Source organism: Glycine soja, chromosome 4 (genome assembly GCF_004193775.1).
Source record: "Glycine soja cultivar W05 chromosome 4, ASM419377v2, whole genome shotgun sequence".
NCBI lineage: Eukaryota > Viridiplantae > Streptophyta > Magnoliopsida > Fabales > Fabaceae > Glycine > Glycine soja.
In genome coordinates, this window is record NC_041005.1 from 32808957 (window position 1) to 32830629 (window position 21673).

At 36.6% G+C, this 21673-nt stretch overlaps 1 protein-coding gene across 1 annotated transcript; it reads right to left on the reverse strand.

Annotated features, from left to right (window-relative positions):
- Positions 1-19929: 19929 nt before the first annotated feature.
- On the reverse strand, positions 19930-21471 carry LOC114408163 (omega-hydroxypalmitate O-feruloyl transferase-like). Its single transcript, XM_028371256.1, has one exon. The coding sequence runs from the start codon at positions 21411-21413 to the stop codon at positions 20097-20099; it is 1317 nt and encodes a 438-aa protein (XP_028227057.1). The 5' UTR covers positions 21414-21471; the 3' UTR covers positions 19930-20096.
- Positions 21472-21673: the final 202 nt, after the last annotated feature.

Genomic DNA, 21673 nt, shown 5'->3' on the forward strand with positions numbered 1-21673 from the left:
TTTTTCTTCAAAGAAAATTACGTTTTAACTAATGGGATGCGATATATATACATACATACATACATACATATATATATATATATATATATATATATATATATATATATATATATATATATATATATGTATGTATGTATTGTGATGAATGCTATTATTTTGGTTGTTTGAAATGTGTTGTTTGAAGACCGTGCGTGTGGAAATGATATTGTTGTGTTTGTTTGTTGATGTTGCTATTGAGGATTTTAATTGATATGTGATGATAATGATAATTATGATTATATTGATTTGAGATGACATTGTTAATAAAGACCATGTCAACATGAATCGTTATTATTGATGAATATGTGAATATGAAATGAGGTTGTTGTTGTTGTTGATCACGTCATTGAGATGAGATGATATTTTTGTTGTGAATGACATGGAAATACGAATTGTTGATTGATGTTGGAAATGCATTAGCATGTGCATGTTGTGTATGTTCGTGGGGGGCACTGTGCACTGACCTTTCAGGGTCATTGGCACTAGCTTTTGGCCACGTTCATACGTTGGATGTTGTGTATGATCGTGGCGGGCACTGTGCACTAACCTTCCAAGGTCTTTGGCACTGGCTTTTGGCCACGATCATACGTCGTATGAAGTGTATGTCATTGGGGGTAGAGTGCACTGACTTTGTCGGATGGCCCAGACGTGGGTAACTAGCGTGGTTAGAGAATCTAAGCATTCCTGAGGGGATGCTTAGGTGCTTTAATTGGTCCATGGTCTTTGGCACTTACTTTTGGCCGTGATCATAGCTCATACGACACAGGAAATAGAGTAACTGTGGCCAAGTGTACTTTGTACTAGGGGGCTATCACCTGGTAGGGAACACCTTTGGGCTCCCAGGCTGATCACCTATGGGAGGGGGGCTGTTACGTGCACAACCGGGTGGTCTCGACAAACTCAGCACAGTTCCCTAAGTGGCAGTGTCGTGTGGACACGCTTAGGCTATTTCCTGATATTTTGTTATTGTTGGTATGTACCACATTGCATCTGAGTGGTTGAGTCAGGTGCATGCATCATTCTGTGCAGTCTTGATTGGGTCCATGGATGAATGATGAGTAATTGTTTCGATGTAGATGATGAATATTCGTTGGATATGAATGTTGAATAATGAATGTTGTGTGTGCTCATCATGTTTGCCCATGTTCCTTGCTAATTGTGGTTATTTGGAATTGGTATTGGTTCTTTTTATAATGAACTCACCCTTGCAATTTTGTATCGTGAGGTTGATACCTGTGATGATCACGAACATTGTTCGTGGGAGCAGAATGACAGCAGCAGGGTACAAGAAGTAAGATTCTGGTGAGGAGCCGCCAAGCCGACGTGATGACGTTGGCGTTATTTTGGGAGAGAGTTGTGTTTTGTAATCAACTCCTCCGTAGTTGGTTTTTAAGTTTTATTTTGTTGAGTTAAAGATGTAAAACTGGGATTTTAATTATATCTATGAACATATTTAATTTTCGCTATGTGTATGAAATGTACCGAATTATTGTTTCAATGTAATTATGCATATTCACTTAAGTAATGGCGTGTTGTTGGATGAATTTATGTTGTGACAAAATCACTTCTATTTTCATAAGCAAAAATTAAGGGAGTTCTTTTTATAAAAATTGAAATTATCGAATATTAGAGTGTGGATACCATAGCGACGAGGTGGGTCGTTACATTTAGTGGTATCAGAGCAGGTCGAACCTTTCGGCCAGTGAGTTGTGAGTCTGCTATGTTTTTCTGTGCATTCTCTGGTTGTTTTGTTGAATGCTTGGTGTTGGTTGTTTGCTGATGTTTGATGTTCATTGTTTTCTATTAGCACTTACTCACTAGTTGTGTTTTAATGAGCTATAGAGATTTGATTGTTGTAGTCGTATTGAATTTGTTTTTCTGATGTCTGCTATACCATGAATTTCAATGCCGGGTCACAAATTATCAAACTGGCCACCTGTATAATTTGTGAAGGGCAATGGAATGATATGGCAAGCGATCAGAAAATGCAAATGATGAAAAGTGGGTGTTAATGTCTTGAGGTATCAACTCTCAAGAGTAACTGAGTAGGAATTTGTGATGGTTGTGATTGTTGTGTGGTTCTTTGTTTGTGTGTATTCCTTCCACGTCTAACTCCCTGGTGTGTATAGGGAGTGATGGCTGGACGGAATGATCGTGTGATAGCAGATGCCCTTCAAGCCTTAGCTTAGGCTATAGGGAATCCGAATAGAGGAGATTTCTGGTAGGACATTCTTGATTGATTTGATTTGTTTGCCTTTGAGCCAGATTGATGTTATTCTTGGTATGGACTGGTTATCTTCCAACCATGTCTTGTTGAACTATTTTGATAAAAGTGTGGTGTTTGATGATTCTGGAGTGAGTAAGGATATGATGTTTATCTCTGCCAACCAAGTTGTGACATCTTTAAAGGAAGATGCTCAAGTATACATGATCTTGTCTAGCCTAGAAGTAGAGACAAAGGTTTCTATGTGTGACCTCCCTGTTGTTAGAGAGTTTCCTGAGGATATATCCGGTCTGCCACCTGAGAGAGAGATAGAGTTTTCCATAGACTTAGTACCTGGTGCTGGACCCATATCCATAGCTCCTTATAGGATGTCTCCTGTAGAGTTAACTGAGCTTAAGAAATAGTTAGAGGAGTTGTTGGATAAGCAGTTTGTTAGGCCTAGTGTGTCTCCGTGGGGAGCCCCAGTGTTGCTAGTGAAGAAGAAAGATGGAACCATGAGGTTGTGTGTGGATTATCGCCAGTTGAATAAGGTAACGATTAAGAATAAGTACCCTTTGCCTAGAATAGATGACCTTATGGACCAGCTGGTAGGAGCTTGTGTGTTTAGTAAGATAGACCTTAGGTTAGGTTATCGTCAGATCCGAGTGAAGTCTGAGGATATACCAAAGACTGCTTTTAGGACCCGTTACGGTCATTATGAGTATCTAGTCATGCCCTTCGGTGTGACTAATGCTCCAGGAGTGTTTATGGACTACATGAATAGAGTTTTTCACCCTTACCTTGATAGTTTTGTGGTAGTATTTATAGATGATATTTTGGTATACTCCAAGACTAGAGAGGAGCATGAAGAACATTTGAGGATTGTGTTGCATACCCTTAAGGACCGACAACTCTATGCTAAGTTGTCCAAGTGTGAGTTCTGGTTAGTGAAAGTTAGTTTCCTAGGGCATGTGATATCTCAAGGGGGTATAGCTGTGGATCCCTCTAAGATAGAAGCTATTCTTAAGTGGGAGAGTCCTAAGTCTGTTTTTGAGATTAAGAGTTTTCTGGGCTTAGCAGGATACTACCGGAGATTCATAGAAGGTTTTTCCAAGTTGGCTCTACCTTTAACTAAACTGACTCGTAAGGGTCAAGCTTTTGTGTGGGATACCCAATGTGAGCATAGTTTCCAAACCCTTAAGGAAAGATTGACAACCGCTCCAGTGCTAGTTTTGCCTAACCCGAGAGAACCATTTGAGGTGTATTGTGATGCATCAAAGATGGGTTTAGGCGGAGTGTTGATGCAAAATGGCCAAGTGGTGACCTATGCTTCTAGACAGCTTAAGACTCATGAGAGGAATTATCCCACCCATGATCTAGAGTTGGTTGTTGTAGTTTTTGCCCTTAAGATTTGGACACATTATCTGTTTGGCTCTAAGTTCGAGGTATTTAGTGATCATAAGAGCCTTAAATACTTATTTAGTCAGAAGGAGCTGAACATGAGACAAAGGAGATGGTTAGAGTTTCTTAAGGATTATGATTTTGAGCTTAGCTACCATCCCGATAAAGCCAATGTAGTGGCTGATGCCTTGAGTAGGAAATCTCTACATATGTCTTCCTTGATGGTTAGAGAGATGGATCTCCTGGAACAGTTTAGAGACCTTAGTCTTGCATGTGAAGTTACTCCTAATAGTGTAAGATTAGGAACTTTGAGGATCACTAGTGAGTTACTAGGTGATATCAGGGAAGGTCAGAAGATTGATCCTTTTCTAAGGACTCAGTTATAGGCTATAGAGTCAGGAAGGGACAGTAGTTTCAATGTTGGATCAGATGGAGTTTTGAGACTTCAAGATAGGATTTGTGTTCCCAATGTGCCTGAACTTAGGAAGATGATCTTAGAGGAAGGACATAGGAGTAATTTGAGCATCCATCCTGGTGCTACCAAGATGTATCAGGATTTAAAGACGATGTTTTGGTGGTCCAACATGAAGAGAGAGGTTAGTGAGTTTGTGTATGCATGCCTAGTCTGTCAGAAGGCTAAGATAGAACATCAAAGACCTTCAGGGATGTTATAACCCTTAGAGATACCCCAGTGGAAGTGGGATAGTATTTCCATGGATTTTGTGGTAGGACTACCTAGAACCGCTAGAGGTTTAGATTCTATCTGGGTTATTGTTGACAGATTGACTAAGTCTGCTCACTTCATTCCCATTAATATCATATTTTCCTTGGAGAAGTTGACCACCTTGTATATAAGTGAGGTTGTCAGGTTACATGGTGTGCCATCTAGCATAGTATCTGATAGAGATCCTAGATTTACCTCTAGATTTTGGGAGAGCTTGAACACAGCGTTGGGAACCAAGCTTAGACTGAGTTCAGCCTACCATCCTCAGACTGATGACCAAACTGAACGGACCATTCAGTCATTGGGGGACCTTTTAAGAGCATGTGTCTTAGAACAAAAAGGAAGCTGGGAGAGTTTTCTTCAATTGATAGAGTTCACTTATAACAATAGTTTTCATTCTACCATTGGTATGGCTCCCTATGAAGCTTTGTATGGTTGAAGGTATAGAACACCCCTATGTTGGTTAGATCTCGGAGAAGGCCTCACCTCAGGACCAGAAGTGGTACAACAAACCACTGAGAAAGTTAAGTTAATTCAGGAAAGGATGAGAACTGCTCAGAGTAGACAAAAATGTTATCATGATAAGAGGAGGAAAGATCTGGAATTCGAGGTTGGTGATCATGTATTCTTGAGAGTCACTCCATGGACTGGGGTTGGTCGAGCATTGAAATCCCGAAAACTCACACCTCGCTTTATTGGTCCTTTCCAAATTCTTAAGAAAGTTGGCCCTGTGGCATACCAAATTGCACTACCCCCGTCTCTTTCTAATCTTCACAATGTCTTTCATGTGTCTCAACTCCGTAAGTATATCCGTGATCCATCCCATGTGATTGAATTGGATGATGTACAAGTGAAGGAGAATTTGACATATGAAACATTGCCTTTGAGGATCGAGGATAGGCGAACAAAACACCTAAGAGGGAAAGAGATTTCGTTGGTCAAGGTGATCTGGGGAGGTGCATCAGGAGAAGATGCCACGTGGGAATTAGAAAGTCAGATGCGAGAAGCTCACCCATCCTTGTTTGAGTAAGGTAAATTTTGAGGACGAAATTTCTAAAAGGGTGGGAGAGTTGTAAAACCCTGATATATATATCTATATATTATTAGTAATTATGTTTGATGTTTGATTATTTGTTGCGTTATTTTCATCCGTAATTATTTTTAAGGAGGTTAATTCAGCTAAAAGAGGGGTGTGGATAGATAAGGATCTAGCTTCTCAAAGAAGCCACGAGGAAGCTTCTGGAGGAAGCCTCTTAATGAAGCTTCCACACAAAGCTACATGAAGCTGCCTCGGTAAAAACGCTGCCCAGCCTTCGTTAACCGTTGGATCTTCTCGAAATGTGGTCTACAACGTCACAAGACACTTGTCCATGATCTGACCGTTGAGATCTTTGAGAAGATATCCGGAGTGTGCTCGAAGCTTCCGTTCCCGAGAGCATTTCTTATTTAAGCACTTCAGCTTTTGCTTTCGTGTAGCTTAGGAAAAACGTCATTTCTTCTTCTTTCTTTCTTCCAAAGCCATTTCTAAAGTTTCAAGCACTTTCTACATCACCCACAGCTACCATTAGCCACCACAAACCATCGTTGTTCTCCATTGAAACCCGACACCGAGAGGAACCCTTCAACCGAAGCGGAATCTTCCAACTTGGCTTGCGGTTTCGGTAGAGAACGAAACCCTAATCCGACCTTTCGTTTTCTTTCGAGGTAACCATGGTTCTATGCTTGCTTCTTGTTAGTTTCATCTTGTCTTTGCATCTTTTCTGACTTTGGAACCGCCATTGCATGTCTTATGCTTCCTTTGAAAAACCTTAGAGAAAGAGACTTTGTAAACGTTATCCTTTCATGAAATCATGTTATTTTCATAACCTACACTGAACCCCAGTCACATTGGCGTGGTCGGAATTTCCAAATGACGTTCCTTTGTAAAACCTGAAATGCTCTCAGCTCTTTCATATAGTGATGTGGGTGTTTGACCCAGAGCACTGTTACTAGCTTTGTTTTCTGAAATCTATACTAAGTCTCCTTCGTTTTGGCATGGTAGAGGCTTGTGTGGAATCGACGAGCAAGGACAAAAACGAATCTTCAAGTGACGCGACGAGGAATCCGCGGGGTAGCTCACGATAGGTGAGGGGAGTTTATTATAAAATTTACCGTTTTAACACCTTAGTTAGGGTCAGGGAACCTAGCAATGAGGATATCTGCCTGTCCCTGTTGCATGCTGATTTTTTTGCAAAGAAAATTACGTTTTAACTAATGGGATGCGATATATATACATACATACATATATATATATACACACACACACACACACACACACACAGATATATATATATATATATATATATATATATATATATATATATATATCTGTGTGTGTGTGTGTGTATTGTGATGAATGCTACTGTTTTGGTTGTTTGAAATGTGTTGTTTGAAGACCGTGCGTGTGGAAATGATATTGTTGTGTTTGTTTGAATTGTTGTTGATGTTGCTATTGAGGATTTTAATTGATAATGATAATTATGATGATATTGATTTGAGATGACATTGTTAATAAAGACCATGTCAACATGAATTGTTATTATTGATGAATATGTGAATATGAAATGAGGTTGTTGTTGTTGTTGATCACGTCATTGAGATGAGATGATATTTATGTTGTGAATGACATGGAAATACGATTTGTTGATTGATGTTGGAAATGCATTGGCATGTGCATGTTGTGTATGTTCGTGGGGGGCACTGTGCACTGACCTTTCAGGGTCTTTGGCACTAGCTTTTGGCCACATTCATACGTTGGATGTTGTGTATGATCGTGGAGGGCACTGTGCACTGACCTTCCAAGGTCTTTGGCACTAGCTTTTGGCCATGATCATACGTCGTATGAAGTGTATGTCATGGGGGGTAGAGTGCACTGACCTTGTCGGATGGCCTAGACGTCGGTAACTAGAGTGGTTAGAGAATCTAAGCATTCCTGAGGGGATGCTTAGGTGCTTTAATTGGTCCATGGTCTTGGGAACTTACTTTTGGCCATGATCATAGCTCATACGACACAGGAAATAAAGTAACTGTGGCCAAGTGTACCTTGTACTAGGGGGATGTCACCTGGTAGGGAACACCTTTGGGCTCCCAGGCTGATCACCTATGGGAGGGGGGCTGTTACGTACACAACCGGGTGGTCTCGACAAACTCAGCACAGTTCCCTAAGTGAGAGTGTCGTGTGGACACGCTTAGGCTATTTCCTGATATTTGGTTGTTGTTGGTACGTACCACATTGCATCTGAGTGGTTGAGTCAGGTGCATGCATCATTTTGTGCAGTCTTGATTGGGTCCATGGATGAATGATGAGTAATTGTTTGGATGTGGATGATGAATATTCGTTGGATATGAATGTTGAATAATGAATGTTGTGTGTGCTCATCATGTTTGCCCATGTTCCTTGCTAATTGTGGTTATTTGGAATTGGTATTGGTTCTTTTTATAATGAACTCACCCTTGCAATTTTGTATCGTGTGGTTGATACCTGTGATGATCATGAACATTGTTCGTGGGAGCAGAATGACAGCAGCAGGGTGCTACAAGTAAGATTCTGGTGAGGAGCCGCCGAGCCGACGTGATGACGTTGACATTATTTTGGGAGAGAGTTGTGTTTTGTAATCAACTCCTCCGTAGTTGGTTTTTAAGTTTTATTTTGTTGAGTTAAAGATGTAAAACTGGGATTTTAATTATATCTATGAACAAATTTAATTTTCGTTATGTGTATGACATGTACCGAATTATTGTTTCAATGTAATTAGGCATATTCACTTAAGTAATGGCGTGTTGTTGGATGAATTTATGTTGTGACAAAATCACTTCTATTTTCATAAGCAAAAATTAAGGGAGTTCTTTTTATAAAAATTGAAATTATCAAATATTAGAGTGTGGATACCGTAGCGACGAGGTGGGTCGTTACATTTTAGGTTATACTGCAAAGAGTTCAGCGAATGTGACCAAAGTTCAACGAAGGTCACGAAAATAACATTAATTTTATAAAAAGGTAACTTCTACAACATCTCATTTTCAAGGGTTTTTCGAATGAAGTGTAAAAACTTCCTATTACAGTACCCAAAACACAAGGGACACTACGAGAAGCTCAAACTAACTAGGAGAAAGACATAGAAGTCAAGATTACCTGAGAAAAACTACAAAAGAAAGAATTGACAGCTTGTTCTCCATTGAACCCTTGAGGTGGATTATGAGAATTTCACTTTGATTAAAGTGTTCCTCTCTGTGTGGTGGTCCAGAGGCAAGCAACGACAGCTCGTGGTGGCCATTGGTGATTGTGGGTGGTGGAGGAGGAGTTTCTAGGGTTGTTTGGGAGGAATTTTGAGAGAAAAAGGCGTGTAATCGTATTTTTAACGCTGAAGAACATATTTATAATCTACAGATGTCGCTAAGCGGGAATCCACTTTTCACATTAAGTGCGACATTTCGCACTGAGTGTAATTCCTCTCTGATTGGAATTGCGCTTAGCATGCTTGTCTCACTAAGAGAGATGTCCAAGAGTGTTATTGGGAAAGTCCCAACGGTCAAAGCATGAAAATGTGGGTTACAAACCTAGTTCAAATTGAAATGAGATCCAATGGTTAACGAGTCTGCTATCATGGTTTTACCAGAACAGGTTCAGCTAAAACTTGAAATCTCATAATTTCAACCTAAGTCAATAAAACTCCATATGACTCAACATCCACATCAAGAAAATCACGCATGGCTAATCCACACAATACCTCAACTCATCCAAATCGATCACATAATCAAATAACATGAGAAATACATTAAACGTCAATTTTTCAGTTTGCAAAATTTCAAGATGTTACAGTTTGTACTGAGTGGACTTGATGTACATCTCCATTTTGTCCTTCCAATTAGGATAGTCCTCTCCTGTGAATCTTGGTGGTCACATGAGGGATGCTCCCTCAATAATGAATTGGCAATTGTTATCTACCATCAGGATCTTTTCCTCTAGTCACTGTCAGGTGCTCAACCCTTAGAGGTCCAGTTCTGATAACAAACTATAAAGGCAAGTAATACAAGAAAGGGGTTGAATTGTGATTTTAGAAAATTTTAAAGCTTTTTTCAAGAAGAACATAGTTGTCATCTAAAGAGAAACTTTGTAAGATAAATAAAAAATTTTTGAAAAAAAAAAAAACTTTCAGAGGATGAAAATAGATTTTGCAAAATAGATAGAGTTTCAAACTATAATCCAATTCGAACCCTAGGTCAGTTTAAAGCAGAGAAGAAATGAAAGCACATAAGACACAAAGATTTGTACCAGTTTGTCTCTGCCATTGAGACTACGACCAATTATTAGCTAACTACTAAGTTTCTTTAACTCCAACAAAGTTATAAGTATTAATTATTGCCATTTTTGGCTTTTACAACTCAAGCTTTACATCAAGCTTGTTACAACCAATATTCTTTGTCCTACCAAGCCACTGTTGGCTTTACACAAATCATAAGATTTGTTATTTTTTTGTACACTGACTAACTCTTAATCATCTTATAGATGGATGTACAATCTCATCACTTATCTTTTCTTTTGAGGTGTTCAAGGTGTTATCAGAGCTTTTTTGAACTATTTAAAAATTTATAGAAAGCTTTTTATAGAAAGAATTTAAATGAGAGAGCGTAAGTTCATAACCATGTATTCAAAGATTCTAGTATTTATAGGTCTTCTTCAACAAGTGTTCATTGTTTCCATATGGATAGACTTGAGCTCGTGTCTAAAGATTGTGGTTGTTAGAGAATTTAATGCTTGCTTTAAATGCATGTACTTCTTCATGCCGGAAAACCACTCTTGTGAGCTTTTATGTTACTTCAATAGAAAACCACTTGCCACCAATAATGCATGTCTTTTGATGGTGTTTGGCAACTTTCAGATCTTGAACTTCATTTATTCTTCATAGGATTCGACTGATCCTAGGAGAATGTTTCTACAAAATGAATCTCAGACACAGAGAGATAAATGAATTCTTAAATACCATTGATTTAATGTTGTATCAGATCATTGGGTGTCTCTTCTATCATCTGATAATACAAACACAAATGTATAAGGCACGATTTGATATCGCATAAGACGCAGATTTTAGCCTTTGTATTTATTTGCATCTAATCAAAATAATTAAGGGTCATGATTTGTCTTAAGACACAAATGTCTTTTTACTTAACACTATCAAATATAATGTGCTTACCAAAATAAAAAGAGAGAGATTAGAATTAAAAAACATCTGGTGTTTCCTTTCAAAATGATTACATTAGTAAGTTACTATTTTTTTGGGTACTAAAGATATAAAATTAGGGACATGTGTCTTTTTAATAATTTGTAGTTGGGACAAAAAGTTGTCTTGTAATTTTTTTAGTAACAAAATTATAGATTTTGTCTTGTTCTCATCTGTCTAATTTGTTTTGTCTGGTACAGTGCCATAATTTTTAATGAATCAAACAAGCACTTAATTTATTGTGGAGTCTATTAATGACACACGCACTCATTTTTCATGAAAGTGGAAGCATTTGGTGGACTATTAACAATATAAGTCTCATCCATTGGTTGAAAAAAACTATCTCTTAAATTATGAGTAGTATCATTAAATATAATCAACACTTAAATCATTTAATTTGGTGTATTTTTGGAATACAATTTAAGTTTATGATATTATAAATTAAAATAAGTAATTTAAACATTTTTATTGACCTGGTGAATTAATTGTTTGTTTCTTATATATAGAATTAGTAATAATATTTAAACTTTCAAACAATATAAAATGTGAAAAGAGTACAAAGGAGGGTTGCAAACAGCAACCCCGGCTTTGAATTTTCACAAACTTGTCGTATTAGCTGGCCCAGTTTCACGTTGAAAACGTCAACGATGCAATCAAATTGAGATGTTTCTTTCTACATTCCATAAAAATCAAACAACCTCCCCTTTATATTTCGGAAAGCTGAATCCGAAATGTAAACAATATCTTTCGAATTAGGTTATCTAGATTCTAGAATATAGAGGGACATTGTTTGATTTTTATAAGGTACAAGAAGCTTTAGTTCCAAACTGGCCTTGATTCCTTCCTTAAGTCCTTTGGGCTTGGACATACAAAATTGCTTTACTGGTTGAATCAGCTCATGCTCTCTTTATTTTATTTTTTATCATTAATTGTTAATTTGAAAGAAAACAAATTAAATCATCATATAAAAAAGAATATTAAATGACCTTTCCTTTCAAATCAGTCTAATGTTAATATGAGAATATTGCTATGGTATGTAATCTACTTGTAATCTTTTTATAATTTTTAAAGCACGTGATATGGAGACAACATTCTAACACGTAAGTCTATGACTTTTGCTTAGTTGTCAATTTATTCAATCTATTTTTTTTCTACTTTCATAAAACCAAATGAAAAACTACATGTTCTTTCCATAAAAGTCCTTTTTTTTCTTTTTCTCTTATAACTCCTATTCTTTGAGAAAACTCTCTTGTTGGCCAAACAAGTGGTATCAGACCAAGAATCTTGTTTACAGGTTAAAAACTTCAAGAATAATTATGGCCTCATTTAACTTTCCATTTCTTGAGGGAAATTCTTTAAAAGGAATCTTATGTTCAATGGTGAGGGTTATCACTATTGGAAAACCCGAATGCAGATCTTTATTGAAGCCATAGATTTAAATATATGGGAAGCCATTGAATTTGGTCACTTTATTCCTACAATGGTAGTGGGAAATGCAACTATAGAAAAACCTAGAGAAGAATGGGATGATGATGAAAGAAGAAAGGTTCAATACAATTTAAAGGCAAAAAATATAATCACTTCTGCATTAGGCATGGATGAATATTTTAGAGTCTCAAATTGTAAAAATGCAAAAGAAATATGGGATACATTACAAGTAACCCATGAAGGGGCATAACTGATGTCAACATATCTAGAATAAACACTCTCACACATGAATATGATCTATTTAGAATATATCAATATGAGACCATACACGATATGAAGAAGAGATTTACTCATATAGTTAATCATCTTGCATCATTGGAAAAAATATTTCATAATGAAGATCTTATTAACAAAGTGCTGAGATGTTTAAGCAGGCAATGGCAACCAAAAGTAACAGCAATTGCAGAATCAAGAGATCTCACTAATATGTCTCTTGCCACTCTCTTTGGAAAACTTCAAGAACATGAAATGGAACTTATGAGACTCCATCAACATAAAGAGAATGATAAAAAGAGGAAAGGAATAGCACTCAGAGCCTCATCATCTTCTATTCAAGAAGAAAGTGACAAAGAGGACTTGACTGAAATAGAAGAAGATGATGATGATTTCAAATTTTTTGTGAAGAGATTCAATAAATTTTTGAGAAACAAAAGAAATCAAAGGAAATCAAACATCAATCCAAAGAAGAAAGGAGAAAATTCCTCCTTAGCCCCGAAATGCTATGAATACGATCAACCTAGACACATGAGATTCGAATGTCCTGTCTTTAAAAGAAGAATGGAAAAATCCGACAAGAGGAATTTCAAAGAAAAGAAAGAAAAGAAAGCATACATCACTTGGGAAGATAATGACATAAATTCTTCAAGTGATTCAGAAAATAAAATCATAAATATGAGTCTCATGGTGAAAGACTATGAAAGCGGAGAAGAGCAAAGTTGATACATTGATAGTGATTGCTCCAAACACATGGCGGGAGATGCATCAAAGTTTATTCATATTTCTCCCAAAAATAGTGAACATGTAATCTATGGAGACAACAAACAAAGGTAAAATTGTTGGAATTGGAAAAATAGGTACGAATTCCTCTACCTCCATAGAAAATGCTTTACTTATTGATGATCTTAAGCATAGTTTATTAAGTATTCATCAATTATGTGATAAATGCCATTTATCCAACAAGAGGATTTTAATGTTTGTCTATTTTTTTATTATTTTTTGCCTATGGTTGTTAATTTTTGATTGAGTTTTGATGATTGTTTTCTGCTTGAGTTTTGATTGTCTTCAATGATTGTGTTTGAGGGTTATGTTGATTATCTTGATGATTGTTTTTTATGATTGTTCTTGATTGAGTTTTGATTGTCTTTGATGATTGCTTTTGATGATTTTTTTTATTATTATATATTTTGATTATTTATACCGAATATGTATTTTTGTGAGTGCAAAATAGTTAGTTTTAAGACCTTTTGATATCATTTGATTCTCATACATTCAAACAAGCGGTAACATTTTCTTTTGGGCCAAGAAATGGTACTTTGAACGGTATGACATGCTCTACTCTTTTAATTCATTATAAATTGCTTAATGCTATTCTCCTCTCTGCTCATGATTTGTTTTTTGATGTTGACAAAGGGGGAGAGATAGATAAAAGATAAGATAGTAAAGGAACTTATCTATTTTATTTATGAGACAGTTTTTTTATATATATGAAATCTTCAACTGTTTCATATAAGCAATCATTACAAAATCAAGGGGAGTAAACTATAAAGATAGATATTCTTTTGTTTTTACTGCTAACCTACAGATGATTGTCATCATAAAAAAAGAGGAGAATGTGAATCATGCAGGTTTCATGTTTTGATGATGCCGAAAAGAATTTGCTTGATAATTATTCTCATCATCATAAAGGGGGAGAATGTGAATAATACAGGTTTTGATGATGCTGAGAAAAATTCACTTGATAATGATTGTCATCATAAAAAAGGGGGAGATTGTGAATGTATGAATACATGATTTTGATGATGTCAAAGAATTATCAAACAAGTTGCTTTCAAGATCACTTCAACAAACATTCAAAGGTTAAATATTGCTTCAAGATTAAGATAAGGTTGCTTCAAACAAACAAGCATTGTTTCAAGATTCGTTCAAGATCATCTTTTGCCTCGAAACACATTGTTTCCAACATGTCAAGGCTCTAGTAATCGATTACCAGGCAATGTAATCGATTACCAGAAGACGAGTTTGCAAATCAGCTTCTTAAAAGGGTTTGAAATTTGAATTTTGAATGTGTAATCGATTACTATTTATGTGTAATCGATTACCAGCAACGAAACTCTTGAAATTCAAATTGAAAAGTCACGACCCTTCAAAATATAATTGTGTAATTGATTACTGGTAATCGATTACCAGTGAAAAATTTCAAAAAAAAATCTTTTTGAAAAGACACATCTCTTTAAACCATTTTGAAAAGGCACCAAGGGCCTATATATATGTGTGTCTGACTTCAAAAAGAAAGAGAGAGATATTCTAAGAGAACTTCATTGTCAAATGCTCTCTTAACAACTCTTGGATAAACACTTGCAAATCTATTGAGAGTTCATCCAGGAACATCAAATTGTCTTATCCACTCTAAAGGAAAGAAATCTTTCTGTTCATCTCAGAAAGTAAGTTGTAATCAATAGACTGATTGTCTCTTGAATTGTGAGTTTCCTGAACACAAGGGAAAGAGATTCCTTGGGTGTTCAGAAATTGTAAAAAGGTTTTTTACAAAGTTAGTGAAAATCTCAAGTGGGCTGCTTGAGGACTGGACGTAGGCATGGGAAGTGGCCGAACCAGCATAAATCAAGTTTGCATTTCTCTCTTCCCTTATCTCATTTAATTCACCCCTCCTCTCTTAAGTTATTGAGGCCACTTGTCCAACAAACTCATGTTTTTCATCTCATAAAAGAACAACTCATAAGAATATAATTTGAGTAAATTATACTCACACCTTCAGTATTTTTTTAAAATTGCATTCAATATTCCTCCTTTTTTACACCCTACTAAAAAATTCTTTAATTGTTTAGCTTGCATTATATACACTCAGATCCACTCCCTCCTAAACATCATTTAATAATTTAACATAAAGTAGGTACATGTTGATTACATGGCTTTTAATGAAAATTTATGTCTAAAATACCTTCATCTTCTTCCCCTTAACTCCATAAAAGACATGACACCATTTTCAACATGAAAATATTTAAACATTCTTCTTTCTTTTTCTTTTTACTCTAATTTCATATGAACCCTACTTTTTGTTGGACGTGCAACCACCTTGTTGGTACGCATGTGTTAACACCTTTTCTTCTTCTTCTTCTTCTTCTTCTTCTTCTTCTTCTCTTTTTAGTTCAATTTTTTGGAGTGTGTTGGGTCATTTGGTTGCTGCGCTTTTGTTGGACGTGTTCCCAACAATGCCTATTGATTGAATATGGTCATTTACTTCAAATTTTAGTGTTTTACCCCTACATTTGTGTTTTTAACTCATTTCTTTGAAATATTTATTTTTGATGACTAGGTGTTTAATATAATGTCTCAATCAAGAGCTACATTTTGAATAAGAACACATTGTTAATTTATTTTTCTTATATTTTCTTCTTAAATTATATTTATCTATCTATAGTTCTATCTATATAGATAGATAGATATCTATAGTTATAAATTTTTGTTTGTTGTCCCCATCAATCAAAATTAAAATCTCTTTTCTATAGGAACGACCAATCACAGAAATTAATTATATCCCTTTCAAATTGTTAGATTAAGTACATAATAATACTTTTCCTCTATAAAAAAAGGTAAAATTAGTCCATCCAGGAACTTCTGAATAAAATATGAATACATTAGATTAGGCTACACAAAAAATTATTTGACTTCCATTCAAAGTTCACAAAAAAGGTCTTAGAAGATTAAAAAGGTCTGTTGAGCGCCCCACTGTTATGTCATAATAGATTCGAACACTTGCCCTGGATTGACTTCGAGATCATAATTGTTCTAGTGACTAACTAAAGAAAATAGATTAAATTAAAGAAAATATAAAATAGATAGTTGTGAGATAGAAGAGAAAAAAACTCAATAGAAACATCTCTAATAAGTTCACAAATTCTGTTTTATGTTGGCAGGTCTCTTTGCATGTGTTGTCTAGAAAGAGGAGGACTCAATGATTATTCGTTCACCATAACTAGAAGTGAAAATTTTGGTAGATAGAGATCCCATAAAAACTTCTTTCGAGGAATGGGAAAAACCAGGTCATTTCTCAAGAACAATAGCTAAGGGACCTGATACTACTACTTCGGTCTGGAACCCACATGCTGACGCTCATGATTTTGATAGCCATACTAATGATTTAGAGGAGATTTCCCGAAAAGTTTTTAGTTCCCATTTCGGTAAACTCGCTATCATCTTTCTTTGGATGAGTGGCATGTATTTTCATGGTGCTCATTTTTCCAATTATGAGGCATGGTTAAGTGATCCTACTCACATTAGGCCTAGTGCTCAGGTGGTTTGGCCAATAGTGAGCCAAGAAATATTGAATGGTGATGTAGGGGGAGGGTTCCGAGGAATACAAATAACCTCCAATTTTTTTTCAGATTTGGAGAGCATCTGGAATAACTAGTGAATTACAACTCTATTGTATCGCAATTGGTGCATTGGTCTTTGCAGCCTTAATGCTTTTTGCTGGTTGGTTTCATTATCACAAAGCTGCTCCAAAATTGTCTTGGTTCCAAGATGTAGAATCTATGTTGAATCACCATTTGACAGGGCTCCTGGGGTTAGGATCTCTTTCTTGGGCAGGACATTAAATACATGTATCTTTACCAATTAACCAATTTCTAAATGCTATAGTAGACCCCAAAGAGATTCCACTTCCTCATGAATTTATCTTGAATCGGGATCTTTTGGCTCAACTTTATCCGAGTTTTGCCGAGGGAGCAACTCCCTTTTTCACCTTGAATTGGTCAAAATATGCAGAATTTCTTACTTTTCGTGGAGGATTAGATCCAGTAACTGGAGGTCTATGGCTGACCGATATTATACACCATCATTTAGCTATTGCAATTCTTTTGTATAGGACTAACTAGGGTATTGGTCACAGTATAAAAGACATTTTAGAGGCATATAAAGGTCCATTTATGGGCCAGGGTCATAAAAGTCTATATGAGATCCTAACAACGTCATGGCATGCTCAATTATCTATTAACCTAGCTATGTTAGGTTCTTTCACCATTGTTATAGCTCACCATATGTATACTATGGTACACAACTGTCATTGTTTACACATCATATGTGGATTGGTGGATTTCTCATAGTCGGTGTTGCTGCGCATGCAGCTATTTTTATGGTAAGAGACTATGATCCAACTATTCGATACAATGATCTATTAGATCGTGTCCTTAGACATCACAATGCAATCATATCACATCTTAACTGGTATGTATATTTTTAGGCTTTCACAGTAGTAGCAGTGGGCGGTAAAGTTGCTTTGTTACCTATTCCGTTAGGAACTGTGGATTTTTTAGTCCATCATATTCATGCATTTACAATTCATGTAACAGTATTGATACTCCTAAAGGGTGTTCTATTTGCTCGTAGTTCACGATTAATACCGGATAAAACAAATCTAGGTTTTCGTTTTCCTTGTGATGGACTAGGAAGGGGGGGGGCATGCCAAGTATCCGCTTGGGATCTTGTCTTCTTTGGACTATTTTGGATGTACAATTCCATTTTGATAGTAATATTCCATTTCAGTTGGAAAATGCAGTCTAATGTTTGGGGTAGTATAAGTGACCAAGGGATAGTAAATCATATCACAGGAGGAAATTTTGCGCAGAGTTCCATTACCATTAATGGGTGGCTCCATGATTTCTTATGCACACAGGCATCCCAGGTAATTTAGTCTTATGGTTCTTCATTATCTGCATATGATCTTTTTTTTCTTGGGTGCACATTTTGTATGGGCTTTTAGTTTAATGTTTGTATTCAGCGGGCGTGGTTATTGGCAAGAACTTATTGAATCCATTGTTTGGGCTCATAATAAATTAAAAGTTGCTCCTGCTACTCAGCCTAGAGCCTTGAGCATTGTACAAGGACGTGCTGTAGGAGTAACACATTACCTTCTAGGTGGAATTGCCACAACATGGGCATTCTTCTTAGCAAGAATTATTGCAGTAGGATAATAGCTAGGAGGATTTGAAAATCGTTATGGCATTAAGATTTCCAAGGTTTAGTCAAGGCTTAGCTCAAGACCCCACTACTTGTTGTATTTGGTTTGGTATTGCTACCGCACATGACTTCGAAAGTCGTGATGATATTATTGAGGAATGTCTTTATCAAAATATTTTTGCTTCTCATTTCAGGCAATTAGCAATAATTTTTCTGTGGACTTCCGGGAATCTGTTTCATGTAGGTTGGCAAGGGAATATTGAAGCATAGGTACAAGATCCTTTACATGTAAGACCTATAGCTCATGCAATTTGGGATCCTCATTTTGGTCAACCGACTGTAGAAGCTTTTACATAAGGAGGTGCTCTAAGCCTAGTTAATATAGCTTATTCTGGTGTTTATCAGTGGTAGTATACAATCGGTTTACGTACTAATGAGGATCTTTATACTGGAGCTCTTTTTCTATTATTTCTTTATACTATTTCTTTAATAGCGGGTTGGTTACACTTGCAACCAAAATGGAAACCAAGCGTTTCGTGGTTTAAAAATGCCGAATCCCGCCTCAATAATCATTTGTCAGGATTATTCGGAGTCAGTTCCTTGGCTTGGACAAGGCATTTAATCCATGTCGCTACAAGTGTTAGCAACAGTCAAGTAAGAGTCAAATATTAAAGGAAAAATTGTTATTGCCTTAAGAAATGTCCATTCACCAGGTCAATTGTTAATTTTTTTATTGAGTATTTAACAAAGATGTTAGGGCAATTTTATCTGCTCACATATTTCAATTGACGTTAGTTAACGATATTAACAAAAGAGGGATAAAAGTAATGTAAAAAATGGGATGGATATCAGGTGCAATTTGAGAAAAATATAGGGAGTGCAAGTGTAATAAAGATGTTAGGGCAATTTCGTCTGCTCACATATTTCAATTGGCATTAATTAATGACGTTAATAAAAGGGGAGTAAAAGTAATATAAAAAAGTGAGAGATATCAGGTGTAATTTCAGAAAAATATAGGGGTGCGAGTATAATTTACTCATATAATATCTTATAAAGATAAGAAATTGTGGTAATTTTCCTTTATAGCTTTTAGATGTTAAGATTTTTTTTATCGGCAAATGTTAATTGTTAGTTTATTAATTTTTGTTAGTCGGATAATTTGAACTCACAACTTCTCTCCCCTTTCCTTCTCCTATCATAATCAAGCAAACCTTATATCTCCTAAGGTAAAAAGTGCATTGAAAGATATAATAATATATAATTATTAATATTCAATTTGAAATATCACAATTTTCTGTGCAAAAGAAAGAAGGAAAAAGAAAATGATTAATCTAATTAAGTGTCACAATAAGGTAGAAAAAAGAAAAAAAAAACAAGGTCAAAATTTCTAGGCAAAGATGACTTTATTAATTAAAAGAAATCCAGTTTCAACACAAGATGTGTTTCTGGTTTAGAGAAAAAAAAAACTGTACATATAGCATGTCACAAAAGTGAATTATTAAATTTATTAAAAAAAGTCATAAACCAATTAAAAAATATATATTTCTTATTGTCATAGTTAAGACAATCGTGCAAATGCAAACGTTTAAATCTAGTTATGTATAACTTTTCTCTCTCAACCCAGTACTTGATGGCACTAGCACCAGACTACTTTCACTTCGATCTGGCAACACTTAAGGATCAATATGAAATTATCAAAATGCATCAACATTGAGATTTTATTAACAGCATAATGAACTAAAGCCAGTAGGAACATAAGGTATGATCAGCTGAATTAAGGCAAAGGTTTGTGTCAAAAAACCGAATTGAGCAACAAGTCTTGTGTGAACTTCTCTGCAGCAGACTCAGGCAAGCATATGCACACAATCATAGAACCACCACTACAATCAGCTTCCCCTTCTGGTAGAAACACACAAACCTGAGGTGTTGGTGTTAAATCTATAGGACCAGCATAAAGTGGTCTACCCCACCCAAAATCTGCACACTTATAAATTGAGAACCTAGTCCATTGAGTTATGGTTAGTTTCCCACCAAACTCAAGCTGCCTTGGCCTATCCACTTCAACCAAATCCACTGTGGATCTCAAATACTCCTCCGAGACACTCTGTCTCGCCTCGCGCACCAAAAGGGTAGTCTCTGGGAGCTTTCCATGAACAAGCTCTGAGACAGTGCTTGTTGTGCAAGCAACACACACCACATTGCCATAAAACCCTTCTCTCAGTGGAGGATTCCGAAGCTTCTGCCGAGCATTGACCGAAAATGTTAGCCTAAGTTGGTAATCTAGTGGTCTTACATCAAGAGCTTTCACCCAAGATCTCCAAATATGTGCTGCCATAGCATCAAAAGTGGTGCAGCCTGCAGCATCATATGGCTGAGCAAGAGATTTTACGTGGTTCTGGAACTCACGCTTGATCCTGTAACACTTCTGAACAGGCTTGGTTTCCCATAGTGTCATTGTCAGGTTGGATCCCTCTTCAATTGTCATAAACTCCATGTGGGGAAATTTCACCTCAGGAGGGTCACGAGGCCTAAAAATTTCCCTATCCCAACAGGGCTCAGGATCTGTTACTAGTGTTCCTGTTCTTGCTGTGGCAGCCCACGCACCTAGGAACTGCATAGCTCCCATGCCATCACAGATGCAATGGCACAGCCTCAAACCGAGGCTAAAGCCACCGCAGCGGAAAAGGGTAACCTGAGCAATGACCAGTGGCATTTCGAGGACTTTGTATTGTTCTTCATCGGGAAACTTGAAGATCAAAGGCTCCCAATCCGGGTTTGGAGCTGTGAGGTCTCCTAATTCGGCCAAGGCGATATCAGACCGCGCCTCGACGATGAGTGCTCCTTGATCTGGTCCGAAAAACACTTCCAGTTTACCATTCTTGGTCTTTCTGAGCCTGCCTGAGAGAGGGTAATAAGGCACCAGAACATCAGCGAGAGCACACTGCAGTGTTTTGGTGACAGGTTTTTCTGAGAAGCATGTGTCATCGGATTGATAGAAGTACACCGTAGGCGTAAAAACACGAGCTCCGATCATGTCATCGAGGTTGGAAAGGTATAAACTGTCACCTGGTTTAACAGGAATAGGCCTTGACGGCATGACCGAAAACATTTTATCAATGGTTATAGGAATGCTCAGGTGAATGAGATTGAGCTCTTGAACCCATGGAGGAGCCATGAGAAGATGCTGAAGTCATGTGAAAATGGCTGCATTAATTTGTAGAGAAATTTTTTTTTCCCAAGCATGCAAAGATAGGGAAAAGGAAAAGAAAGATGTAATAAAGAAACTTGGAACTAAATAAGATGGGGCTCATGAAGATTTACAGGTGTGACGTTGGTGACATAAAATGATTATGTTATTTCCCTCACCGA

Excerpts from the sequence above, each read along its gene's own strand:
- LOC114408163 (XM_028371256.1), bottom strand. The coding sequence starts at position 21,413 with ATGTTTTCGGTCATGCCGTCAAGGCCTATTCCTGTTAAACCAGGTGAC.